General features: G+C 39.5%; 1 protein-coding gene across 8 annotated transcripts in view; it reads right to left on the reverse strand.

Annotated features, from left to right (window-relative positions):
• SAMD12 (sterile alpha motif domain containing 12) overlaps positions 1-13,978 on the reverse strand; it is a 380,602-nt gene that overhangs the window by 148,397 nt on the left and 218,227 nt on the right. Inside the window, exon 5 of one of the 8 annotated variants that reach the window (XM_058564838.1) lies at positions 12,060-13,269. The exons of the other annotated variants lie outside the window; for them this stretch is intronic. Coding sequence (XP_058420821.1) covers positions 13,253-13,269 — 17 coding nt within the window. The 3' untranslated portion in view covers positions 12,060-13,252. Of the gene's footprint in view, positions 1-12,059; positions 13,270-13,978 lie in introns of those variants that run through there. 8 annotated transcript variants of the gene reach the window in all.

A 13,978-nucleotide genomic window follows, 5' to 3' on the forward strand; every position in this document is an offset into this window, starting at 1 on the left:
AAAAAAAAAAAAAAAAATTGAAGGGAAAGATTGGGTAGAATTTAAACTTTGCACCATCAATTAGCATTTTGAAAAGGGAAATAAAGACACAGAGATGGTTAAAATATTACCTTTGACACTTCTTTTTTTTTTTTTTGGTGAGGAAGATTGGCCCTGAGCTAACAATCTGTTGCCAATCTTCCTCTATTTTGTATGTGGGATGCTGCCACAGCATGGCTTGATGAGCGGTGTGTCAGTCATCGCCCGGGATCCAAACCCGCGGAACCCTGGGCCGCCCAAGCTGAACACGTGAACTGAACCACTATGCCACCGGGCTGGCCCCTTTGATACTTTCTTAGAGTCTTAAGGACTCCGGTGATGGGTATTCCTCACTTTCCTGCTCTAGTACACACAGGCGCATGTGTGTGCACAGACACAGTCAAGTATGTATCCCTATATGCGCCTAGATAACATTTACACAAAAAAACAACCATTCGCACATTTGTTAATGATGGCTTTGTTTATACAGTACTTCTACAGGGAGAAGTAATCATTTATGAGCCTTTTAAACTGATGTAAGAGACATTTTTCAGTTCATTCTGTGAGTAACTGTGATGAGCCCAAGTCCCTGGTAAGAAATGCAAGCCCGGAGAACTGGATAAATAAGTATAAATGAATTCATTTGACTGAGTGACATTTTCATTTAATTAAAGCAGAAAATCAGCCCTAAAACAAATGATTACCCCTGACGAAGAAGCAGAAACTGGTCCTTAATTAATAAATTTCTAATAGTTCTTCCGCAGGTTGAGAGGAGTCGTTAGTGAAGAAGTACATTGGGGAGGGCGAGGAGAAGTCGAGGAGAAAAGGAGAGAGAAAGGGAGAGAGGAAGCACAAAGGATAATGCGTATTTAAACTTTCAGACATAGAAAGAAAATTAGAGACCATTTATTTGTGCCTTAATACATGTCAAATCCTCCCAGACCAAAATTATTATAGTAAAACTCTTTGTGTAACAAAACAAATATCCAAGCCTCCGGAGAGGGTTAATTAATTTTGAAAAATACACAATAATTTTAGGTCAACGAAATTCATTCTGCTATTATTTCACCTCTTCCTCCTTTCCAGGGCATGGTCTGAATTTTAGGGACACAAATAACAAAATAAAAATCAAATTTCCTGATACTTGGAAGTAAGGATACTTACATATGTAGTTTACAGTAAACATGAATCATGACAACCAACGAACATGAGAGAAATGGTATGAAATAAAAAGTGTAGTCAATGTTTCCCGTATATTTTCAGACTCTCCATATACTACCCTCATCAATGTTTAATAGTTTTTACTGCTAAACATCCATTTCGTTTTTCTAATATAACTTGGAAAGAGTGAGCCTACAGATGTATAAATTAAAGCCACATCGCCTCTTAGACAGCAGACACTTGAAACCTTTGAGGTCACTGTTAATAATTTTCTGTGCACTCATTTATGCTGAATCACTTTCAATTAAATCAATTAAAATGGCAACTAGCACAATTTCATGTCATTGATCTAACAAGATTAAGATTACTCAGGATATTTGGGGGCATGGGAAAATGCTAGGCTGGCATCTCCACTTCATTATGATGTCAAGTTGGGAGATAAATTTGATTTCTTAGTGCCTCAATATCTCAGGTATGCAGGAGGTGGCTCCGCAAAACCACACACCTCCCATTTTTAGCATCCCAAAATAATGGAAAATGGAGGAGGGAGAGTGGTAACTATGTGAGATAAGCAGGCTATTAAGAGAAATTTTTTATTTGAATAGTCTCAAGCACTAATTTTTAAAAGTGCATCAGCATCAAGTTTTTTATAAAAGAAAAAAATGTATCTTTGAAAGAAAGAGACTTCACAGCAGGCAGGTAGGTTGGAAGGAAAGAATATTGGTTTTGGAGACAACTAGTTATCTCACTCACTATGATGGTTAATTCCATGCATCAACTTGGCTGGGCCATGGAGTGCCCAGATATTCACTCATACATTATTTTGGGTGTGTCTGTGAGCGTGTTTTGGGATGAGATTAACATTTGAATTGGTAGACAGAGTAAAGCAGATTGCTCTCTCCAATACAGGTGGGCCTCACGCAATCAGTCGAAGACATGAATAGAACAAAAAGGCTGATCCTCTCTCAAGTAAAAAGGAACCCCTCCTGCCTGACTGCCTTGAGCTGGGACATTGGTTTTTTCCCTGTCTTTGAACTTGAACTGAAACATCGGCTCTTCTTGGGTTTTCAGCCTGCCGGTTTTCAGGACTGGAACCACACCATTGGCTCTCCAGCTTGCTGACTACAGATCTTGATTTCTCAGCCTCCATAATTACATAAGCCAATTCCTCATAATAAATCTCTTTTTCTCTCTCTCTATTCATATATACATGTCTTATATAGTATGTAGATCTATCTCTCATCAGTTCTGTTTCTCCAAAGAACGCTGACTAACACACCCACTTTTTAACTGTGTGACCTGATACAGGTACCACAGCTCTCTGGGCCTCAGGTTCATTATCTGTAGAATGAGGTTCACAGTGTCTATCTTGAAAAATTATTATGTGGACTAAATATGGAATTTAAAATGCCAAATGTGCAGTAGCCGCACAATGAACATTAGCTCCAGACTTCCCTTTTGTGATAAATTGGAGAAGATTTGGTAACCTGTGCCTCTGTACAGAAATTAAAACAGTATCTAATGAGAAGGTCAGTTATTAATGACTTTAAAAATGACTGCCAAACTTTATGAAATCTTGATGATTTCAAATATGAATCTCTAAACCGTTCTTTGTAGGGCCAAGCAACTATTTTTCTTTTTCTCCTTCCCCTCTTCTTTCTTGATAAGACCTTCTGTAAAGCTACCATGACAGCTTTGCCTTTGTACCTGCCACACCCAGGACATGGTGGACGCTCTGTGTAAACTACCTTCTTTATCGCCCTGTGGGGCTGCTCAAGAGAACTTGTTTCATTTTGCCTGGGGAAATAGGAGAAGTGGGATTTCAGTGGCACTGTCTCCTGAGAACTATGGAGGGAGGGCCACTTTCTTAGATCTTGTGGACATCACCTGCGAGGTTAGCTGAGAGTGTAAGATGGGCTCCACTCTGATTTGGGATTTAAGATGAGATACCTGCATACACCCCAAGGGCTGAAGCCTTCCTCTGAATTCACCTGGTCTTGACAAGCAAACTCATTAAGGCCAAAGGGAGTTTTACTCTGATGCTATGAAAGGGCTGAGCGCCTGGCACACTGTGTGTGCTGAATCTATACAGTGCTGGGCAGTGGCCCTCAAGCTTTCACATGCACAAAAATCATCTGGGCATGAAGCTGTGAGAAAAATACCAATGCCCGGGCTGGAGAATCCAATTCCACAAGTTCCGCAGTAAGGTCCAAAATCTACAGTTTTGAAGAAGCATGCCCAGAAAATTCTGCTGCAGGAAGGTCATGGATTTGGGGGAGAATAATGTGGTGGAGAGGGGTGAAGGATGATACCTTACCACCTTCTTATTTACTATTTCTTAATCCATCACCACAGGTTGCCTAATCTCTTGAGTTGACTTCTCTCCACACCCACTTGCCACCACCCTCATTCAGGTTGTCATCGTCTCCTGCACAGATTAACGCAACAGCTTCCTAACTGGATGCCTGGCCTTCCATCTTGTCCTTCTTCAGAGCATCTTCTCATCTTTTGTTACACAAATCTGATCAGGATAGTCTCTGGTTCAAAACCTTTCAGTGGCTCCCCACTGTCTTAAGAAACCCTAAATTCCTTAAGGAAAGCAAAGAAACAAGGCATTCACTTCACCACTGGGTCCCTCCCTCACCTTTCCAGCTTCATCTCCGGCCGTCTCCCCTCCCTTCTTACTCATTCTAGACATTCTAACAATACTAGCCTTCCTCACATTCTTAAAATGCACCAAGCTTCCTCTTCAACCTTGGCCTCAGAACAGGCTGTTCCCTCCAACTGGGACATCCCCAAGCCCCAGCTGCCCTGATTAAAGCCTCTTCCTCTTTCAGATGTCAGCTTCCTGAGGGAGACTTTCCTGATCCCTTGGAGTCATAATTATTCGCTCTCCAAAAGTACAATTAACATCCCCTTTCACATCATTCACCACATTACCATGATTCCTTGTTTGACGAGTATCTTTCCCATTAAAATGTAAAGTCCTTGTATCTGAGAACCATGTCTATCTTGCTTATTGAAGTTCACCAACACCCAGTAAAGGTCTGACACACAGCAGGCACTCAGCAAATACATACTCTTTTTTAGTAAATATATTTTTATAGTGCGGTACACCTCTCCAAGGCTCGTATCATCTTGGCAATTTTTTATTTGCTTGATGACTAAAGAAAAAATAAACACACTGTGCTAACATCTGGCTCAGTTCAGAGGTCACTTACTCTTGAAACCTTTCCTGACACATTCCTTCTAGATCGAACGCCTACTACTTTTACCTCTGTCATTCTTCATGTCTCTCTCACTTGACTTCAAGGGCAAGGACTGTCACATTCACCCCTGTATCCCTAACACATAGCATATAGTGCTGGGTAGATGGTAGGATTTCAATAAATGTTTTTTGGATGAATTACTGAATGAATGACTGTGTCATTGATACTATAAAGAGATAAACAAAAAAAGGGGGATATTAAGAATGGAGGGGTTATTTCAGAGAAGAACAGAAGATTTTAATTCTTGGCTGGGACACAAGGCTGGGGCATTCACAGTGTAGTCGATGTATGTGGTGCCTTCCGGAATTGGCATGTAGAAACTTGGATGCAAGGAGAGCCATGAACATCTACACTGTGTAGAGCTTTATTCCAGGCACTGAGAATTGGTTGCCCCAAAGAAAAAGGCCACAGAGAAAGTAGATAATATGCAATACTGGGGACAGAAACTGTAAAGCACACAGATGGCATATTTCTCTATCGCTTCTCAGAAAAGCCACAGCAGCTCAGCGCACCTCTGAAAGTGGCTTTGATCTTCTCTCATCAGGTCCACATGCCATCGTCCTGCTACAATTGCCTTTCTCAAAAGCCCATAGGAGAGCTGAACACCCTAGAGCCAAGACTGCAGGGTCCAGACTTACCCAGAAGAAAGGAACCAATGTCAACGGTGGAAAAGCCGCATATCATCTTTCTTCAATTTGTCATTCAAGATCCTTCAAATCCACAGTCAAACCACAAGGCCAAGGTGACATCCATGCAATCCCATGGCCATCATGAATTGTCCAAAGAAGACACATCACATGTATTATTTATCTCACCTATGACACTTAAGTGCAAAGGGATCAATGGTAAAGAATTTTAAGGCTGGTGATTTCTGCAGACGCAGATGTGAAGCATTTGGAGTCTTTGGGGTTCCCTAAGGGTTACTCTTCCCCATGCAAAAAATACCATTAAACATTGAGTTATGCAGAAGTAATGACAAGGATAATTCCTGATAGAACACGTCCAAATTAGAAAAATAATGTGTGAATGCTTCTACCACATGCTGGCTAGAGAGACCATTAGGAGCACTCAGAACAGGCTGATATTTTTCTATCATAAAGGATGCAAGAGACAAGAAGCAAGGGTCCATTTATAGCCTCACTTCAAACAAAACACCTACTTGAATGAACTGGCCATAACGGACTCCCAGAATGAAAATGAAATATGAGTGGATGCTAGCTGGGGTGTACGTGTCACAACGCTAACCCCTAGTGATAAACTGACCTGTGAGCTTAAGAAGTTCCCAAAGAAGTCTGTGTTAAGGCTTCTAAATATAGAGCTCATACCAACGCGAATTTCTCTAAGTCTCAAAGATTTGATAAAATTAGAAAAATTCCTGATCACAAAATTGTGTAGGAGGGTCTGAAGATGTTGAAATGTGTTGGGGAAAAGCTCAAGAAGGTAGCAGTTGAAGGAAATGCTATCTTGGAGGCAACTGGGAAGAGACATGTGGTTGGGCAGGTCATAATGAAATAACACTGGATGAAGAAGTGGTAATGAAGGACCCCAATCACAGAAGAATAATCTGCACAAAATCCTATAAAATTGCTGATTCAACATTCTCATCCACCTCAGTTCACCTAAGTGACAATATCAAGTGACTATAAAGTGTACCTTTCCTCTAAAACTCAGTTAATTGCCCAAAGGTTGTGTATATATTTAAGAGCCCTTGCCATCATCCTTACTGGTCAAGCCAATAAAAAAAGATCACAGAGAATAAAAGAGATTCTGGACGATGTTGCCCATGGATAAAGATTATCCAAAATAGCTTTACGGCTACTCTTATTTTTAATTATGAATCTATAAAAAAATTGACATTGCATTCACTGCTTTGAGAAAGTTAAATTGAAAATGAAATAGAGTTAGTAAATAGGAGAAAAGGGCAATAATTAAATTTAAATCAGGAAAAGCAAACAGAGGATCTGCTCTCTGCTGGGCACCGCACTAGGACGTAGGAGCACAAAGCAGAATCAGAAGACAAGTGAGGTTGCCCACGATCTCTGGGGGAGATGGCGAGACACCGTGCCCCATGCCTTTGTAGAGACTCCTCCTTCTACCTCATGCCACCCTTGCCGTTATGTCAAAACTTTTATCCTTCAAGATCTAGTTCATGTATCACACCTTTGGCAAGTCTTCCTTTATCCCACCTATTCCCAGGTGACACTAAGTTCCAGTTCTGTGCTATCACTACATCTCTACGCATCTCTGTAATGCACTCGGCCCTCAGTGCTAAATTGGGTGCTCCTTTTTGTCCCTAGTACCTACCGCAGAGCCTGGTGCTCATTGGATGGAAGAACAAATGGATACTGTGTAATGAACAGAACATTATTAATATGAACAAAGTGCTAAGTAATGCAGAAGAGGGAATGATTGGTTCTGCCTGAGAGAGGAGGGAAGGCTTCTCAGAAGACGTGATGTCTCATCAAGGTTAGGTCCTTTCATGAGTTTTATTATACCATATTCATAACAACTCTGTGAAATAGATCCTATCCCCATCTTTAAAAGTGAGGAATCTTAATTTCTGACAAGTGACTTGCCCAAAGTTAATATATCTATGAAACGCCTGGAATGGCTTTTTATGGAATGCTAAAGAGCTTGGATTTTATTCTGTAGGCAATTGGGAGCCATCAAACCTTTTAAGGAGGGAAATAATATGGTCAGAAATATATTTAACTTAACTCTGGCAATAGAAGTAGGAAGTTACTGAAGGAAGAATGAAGGGGGCAGGTCAGAGACTAGAGATCAAATAACAACTAGTAGGTTATTCTAATGGCCTATAAAGACGCTAAAGAACGATGAATTGACACAGTGGCAAGGGTGGTGATGAGGCAAGCAAAGACTGGAAACCCATTTTACGAGCCGAATTCAGAGGCTTTGGTCACTGATTACATGTGATTGGTGAGGAAAAGAGAGTAATTACAGGTGACACTGAGCCTCTACATTAGGCGATGGAGTGAGTAATGGCATTATTAACCTTCAGAAGAAACACAAGGGGAAGAATAGGCTGGGGAGATGGTGAGCAAGACAACGGGGTTCATTTTGGATATTTTTAATGAGATGTCAATGGAATATTCAGGGGTCCACATCTTTTAGTGAGATTAAAATAAGGATCTGAAGCTTCAGACAGGTCTAAGATGTATTTGAGAGTCACTATGAAGTAGGGGACGGTTAAAGCAATGGGAGTGAATGAGGTTCTCCAGAGAGCATGCAAAATGAGAAGATCTAAGGGGACCATCCCCAGGGGACATCAATAGTTGGGGAGTGGTAGAGGAAGGCAGTTTGCCACCAACCTGAGAAGGAGAGAGTAGAAAGAGAAGAGAAGAACCAAGACTGTCACTATCACACTCATGAAAATAGACAAGTACCAGGGAGGAAGAGCTCAACGTGATCCAATGATAAGGCAGAAGAGCCAAGTATGGAAACAACTGATATGTGAACACTAGATTTGTAACACTCATGGCACAATTAAATAAAAGACATGAAGGAGCCTGAAAATTCAAATAGTGTAATTTGAGAGAGACAGGAAAAGGCCATCAGACCTACTTCACACATGCGTAAAAGGGAATCTGATTGGCTATGTTTTCTTTCCCAGGAACTGGAAATGTCATTAGATTTTCTTCCTCAGAAGAGAGACAAGGAAGCATTCCTCAATGACAATTGGGGAAAGCCATAGCCTAGTGCTTGTACATAGATGCTAGGAAAATTTTTATCAAATTAATGAATGAACTGTAAACATGCTTGACCTGAACTTACTTTGAGGTAACTTACTAGAAATTCCCAGGAAATCAGGGGTCTCTTAAGATGGTGGTGGCTCCAGGAAGTGCTAGGTGGGATTTCTACAAAGACACAGTAATTTTCAGAAAACCTCCAATATTTTTATATGTATAAAAGCCTCTAATACTGTTAATTCTGCTTTTATCATCTTAAGAATACTGGCCTGGCAGTTTCTTATAAAGTTAAACAGATACTTAAGATACAACCCAGCAATCCCACTTCTAGGTACTTATCCAATGAAACGAAAACTGATATTTATGCAAAAACCTGTATGTGAGCACTTAGTGTAGCTTTATTAGGTATTTGCCAAAACTGGAAATAACCCAGATGTCCCTCAACTAGATAATGGATAAACAAACTGTGGTATATCCATCCAATGAATACAAAGCAATGAAAATAAATGAACCAGTGATATACACCACAGCACTGATAAGTTTCAATGCATTACAGTAAGTGAAAGAAGCCAGACTCTATGGTTCCACTTATATGACATTCTGGAAAGGGCAAAACTAAAGGGACAGAAAACATATCAGTGGCTGCCAGAGGCTGGGGGTAATGAGAGGAGTTGACAACAAAGGGGTACCAGGGAGAGTATTTGAAGTTACGGAATTTTTATATCTTGACTGTGGTGGTGATTACGCAACTGTATGCATTTGTTAAAACCTGCAGAACTGTACACTAAAAATGGTGACTTTTACTGCATGTCAGTAAAAAATTAAAAACAATGAGAAAAAAGACTACTGGTCTAGGAATTAGGAGAACTGGGATCTAGTTTCAGTTATGCCACTAACTAGTTGTGTAACCATGGACTATCCTCTAATCCTCTTTGGGTCTTGGTCCCAAATCTGTAAAATGAGATTGGAAAATTTCTCAAAGAGTCTATTGCTGTGTTCTATAAAGACGTCCTTCTTCAAGCAAGGTGGTGGGCCAGATGGCCTATTTCAATTCAGATGGCCTACTTCAGTTGCTGAAGTATCATTGTGGGGGTGACTGGACTAAAATACCCAGTCTGTACACATGGTTCTGAAAGTCTTCTTGGATTGGAAAGTAGTGTTTCTAATTTGTGTCATTCCAAAAGATGTATCTTTGGGAAAGTCCATCTGGTTATACAATTCTCAACTAAAATTGACACACACATTTGGACAATGTGGAAAAAGTCCTTTGGGAAACACTAATGTTTAATGAGCTATAACTGGCTTTGGTAAACAATCATGCTCTTCTTTTTTCATTATCTAGGCACTAACTAAAAAGGCTTTTGAAGATGGAAGCATTTACTACCTTCATCTACCTTATCCTCCAGTGAGGACACTGATTTCTACTACATGAATTGACCCAATCCTCACAGTTGCTGTTATATTTATACATGTATTAGTAGCCAAGAAAGATATTGAAAGGAACATCTAGGAGTGGCTCCACACTATAGTGTCCCTGGGGTTGAGAGAACCATTTACAGCTTTAAAGAGAAGATATTAAGAATAAAAACAATAATTGTGATAATGATGTCAAAAATAAACATTTTTGACCTTGTAAAGGAGGGGTCCACAAACTAGGGCCCAGAAATTGTGTTCATAAATAAAGTTTTATTGGTACACTGCTACATGCAACTCATTTAAGATTGTCTGTGGTTGCTTTCACACCATATGGCCTGCAAAGACTACAATACTTACTATCGTGCCCTTTACAGAAAAAGTCTGTCAATCCACTTTCATAGAATATGCCATGAACTATGCTATATGGTTTCCACATAAAATCTCATTTAATCATCTTAGTACTGCCATAAAATAGGAATTACTATCTCCATTTGACAGATCAGAGGTGGTGGAGTGTAATCGATAAAAGTTTCTTGTGGAGTCAGACAGATGTGCACTCTGCTTTTTACTAGCTATCTGATTTTGAGTCTGTTAATTAAGTTCTCCATCCTCAGTTTCCCTATATGTAAACTGGGGCCAACAAAAGTACTGATGATGGTAGGGTAAATGTCAGGAGTTGATGTGACAATTAGTGCAGTGCTTTGTATAAATGCTCATTAGCTATGTGCGAAATAGTCAGCTTTCAGTATCCCTCGGGTGTTTTTCTTCCTAGAAACACTGTCCATTAATATGAAGCTAAGGATGCCCCTCATATGCATGATTATGGATTAATTTGGACAATCTCAAAATAGTCTGCACACTGCTGTGTGTTACATAAGGCAACTTTTCCCCCATCTCTCATGAACCAAGCAGAAGGAAAGTATAATAACGACATTTCCAGCTCTGTATTGCATTTCCAAAGAGACAAGTGGAGGTGCCCTGACAGGGTTGAGTTTCCTGCAGAAAAGTGTGAGCAAGCAAACCTACCAGATCGATACATCCTTGTGGCTCCACGGATGAGACACAGAAGACCAAAACGCCCCATGGAGGAAGGAACCATTTCAAAGGCACCAACGGGAACAAAATTAAAGCAGGGCCAAAGATTGATTATGTTGCTTGCAAATGTCAGGTAGTTATAGGGCCATTGTGATTAAAGGCCGAGAAATCTGAGGCCAGGATTTTGCCCGAAGGACAGTTCGGGCTTTAGATGATGAGCAGTTTCAGGAATTTTTTTCATGATTCATTGATAGTGCCTATAACTACTAGGATGTATATTTACTATACATCCACCATATACATTTTTTAAATGCCTTATAGTTTTTGTCTTTTGATCAGTATCCAGAAAGAGGAGAATAAGTAAAAGGAGGCAAAGACTTCATTTTCGTTGTGTTCAGATAACCCACAGTGGCTAGGACCAGCACTCCAGGTCCATCTGTGACCATCTTGGCTCTCTTACTGTCCTGGGGCTCCTGGCTAACTATGTGAAAATGACTGGTGTAGAATTAAAAGCTTAAGACAAATTTACAACAGCAATCAAAAATTAGAAAAGTAGGCTTAATTTTCTATTAGAAACAGTAGAATTAGCTTTCAGATGGTCATATCTAATTTGGAGGTCTGATTACAAATTGATGTGACTGATTTCATGTGGGTGTGTTTAATTTCTACATCGAAAAGAATATTGTTTCCTTGAGAGAAAATCTTTAGAGTCCATTCATTTGTTTCATTTTGGAGTTGATTTCCAAGTTTGTGACAGGTTCTTTTGGATGCCTCCAGTGAGGGCAAGATTACATCTTTTGAGGGTAGGGTTCCTCTTTGGAAATGGTAGCCCAATATTTAGCTCTAGATCTTGTAAATAAAGTAGGTAATCAAGCATAGTGAAACATGGTGGGTCAAAAATAAAGCTTGAAAAAAACAACCCAGTTAAAAAATAAGTAAAGGATCTGAATAAATGTTTTTCCAAAGAAGATACACAAATAGCCAATAAGCTCAACGAAAAGATGCTCAACCTCATTAGCCATCAGGGAAATGCAAATCAAAATCACAATGAGATACCACTTCACACATTAGAATGGTTATAATCAAAAAGACAGACAATAACAAATGTTTGCAAAGATGTGGAGAAACTGGAATCATCATACACTGCTTGTGGGAATGTAAAATGGTAGAGCTGCTTTGGAAAACAGTCTGGCAGCTCCTTGAACAGTTACACATGGAGTTATCATATGACTCGGTAATTCCACTCCTAGGTATATAACCAAGAGAACTGAAAACAGGTCCACACAAAAACTTGTACACAAATGATCAAAACGGCATTATTAATAATGGTCTTGGGCCGGCCTGGTGGCGCAAGCGGTTAAGTGCGCACGCTCCGCTGAGGCGGCCCGGGGTTCGCCGGTTCGGATCCCGGGCGCGCACCGACACACCGCTTGTCAAGACATGCTGCGGCGGCGTCCCGTATAAAGTGGAGGAAGATGGGCATGGATGTTAGCCCAGGGTCAGTCTTCCTCAGCAAAGAGAGGAGGACTGGCAGATGTTAGCTCAGGGCTGATCTTCCCCACAAAAAAAAAAAAAAAAAAGAGGAAAAAAAAATAATGGTCAAGATCCAGAAACAATCCAAATGTCCATCAACTGATGAATGGATAAATAAAATGTGGCATATTCATACAACGGAATATTATTTGGCAATTAAAAAAATGAAATACTGACACATGCTTACAACACAGGTGAACTTTAAGAACATTATCCTAAGTGAAAGTAGCCAACTGCAAAGGACCACATATTGAATGATTCCATTATAGGAAAAGTCCAGAATATGCAAATAGATAGAAAGTAGATTAGAGGCTCCCAAGGGCTGGTGGTTGGGGGGCATTGGGAGGAAATGGAGAATCACTGTTAATGGGTAACAGGTTTCTTTTTGGAGTGATGAAAATGTTTTAAAATTAATTGTGGTGACAGTTGCACAACTCTGACTATACTAAAAATCACTGAATTGTATCCTTTAAGTGGGTCAATTATAAGTTATGTGACTTACATCTCAATAAAGATATTATAAAAAAATAATGCTTCGTTTTAAATTACTAAGGTTGATTTAATTTCGTGGCTTCTATTAGTGATAGCTAACTATGTTCTGTACTGAGTGATTTATATATTTTAGCTCATTTAATTCTTACAACATCCCTATGAGGTGAGTAGATTTATTGATCTCCCTTTCAGAGATTAGGAAATTGGAACACGGAGAGATTAAGTAACTTCCTTAAAATAATACAGCAATAGGTGTTGAGGCTAAGATTTAATATTCAGGCCTGTCTGATGCTCAAATTCACTTTCTCCTTCTTGTTTCTTTCTAAAAATTTTATTTTAGTAGTTAATATCCTCACATATTTCAAAATTCAAAGCGACATAAAAGGCACACATCCCTATATCCATCTGCCTTCTTCCCTCTCACACAGGTGCAGTTTGCATTAGCTTCTTGTGTGCCTTTCAGAACTTCCTTATGTAAACAAAGCACACACAGATATACAGTATTTCTCTCTCTTTCATTCACAAATGTAGCATACTCTGTACCTTGTTCTTCATCTTGCTTTTTTCACCTCACATAGCATCTCAGAGATCCATCCATCTTGTTATTCCTCATTCTTGCGTTCATAGCACTCCAGTACCTGCATGTACCATAATTTAGCTGGTCTCCTAAAGATGGACACTTAGGTTCTTTCTAAACTTTTGCTATTCAAACAATTAAAGCTTATGTTTTGAAACTGCCTCCAAAGCCAAGAAGGAAACACATAAGAAATTTAATCGTTTGTGAAATAAATCCCTTTCCTCAAAAATTGGCTACTTTGAAGGCAATAACTCTCATTTAAATGTGTTAGTTGATAAATATTTGTTCAAAACAAACAAAAATTAATTGCATTACACAAGAGTCACAGTCCCCTGTGGGCTGGGGAGGATATTATATCTCTAGAGACTAGAGGTGTGAATGACACTCTTTAAGAGGGAAGCTCAAGGATTTCCAAAAACTACCATTCTAAGACCTTTACTTGTACTTATTCAGCATATTATTTCCACTGATTAATATTTGCAGAGACAAGGAATCAAATATTCAATACTGAATCATATATCACCCTTATGTTTAATTTCCATATGACATATATGGTGAGCCAGTCAGTTCACTTGGGTGGAATGGAGTTCCAATTCTTTTTATAGCAAACCTAGACCCAAAATATTTTAAGGCAACTCCAGCTGTCTTTAGAACTTCTATTATCTGTTATAAAAATAACTTGTCAGTTTTTTGTTTCATTTTTTAAAAAGAAACCATCACTTCAATAAGGCTATGGATTTTCCAAAGGCTGCCTGACATGAAATGAGTTT

This window comes from Diceros bicornis, chromosome 21 (genome assembly GCF_020826845.1).
Source record: "Diceros bicornis minor isolate mBicDic1 chromosome 21, mDicBic1.mat.cur, whole genome shotgun sequence".
Lineage (NCBI taxonomy): Eukaryota > Metazoa > Chordata > Mammalia > Perissodactyla > Rhinocerotidae > Diceros > Diceros bicornis.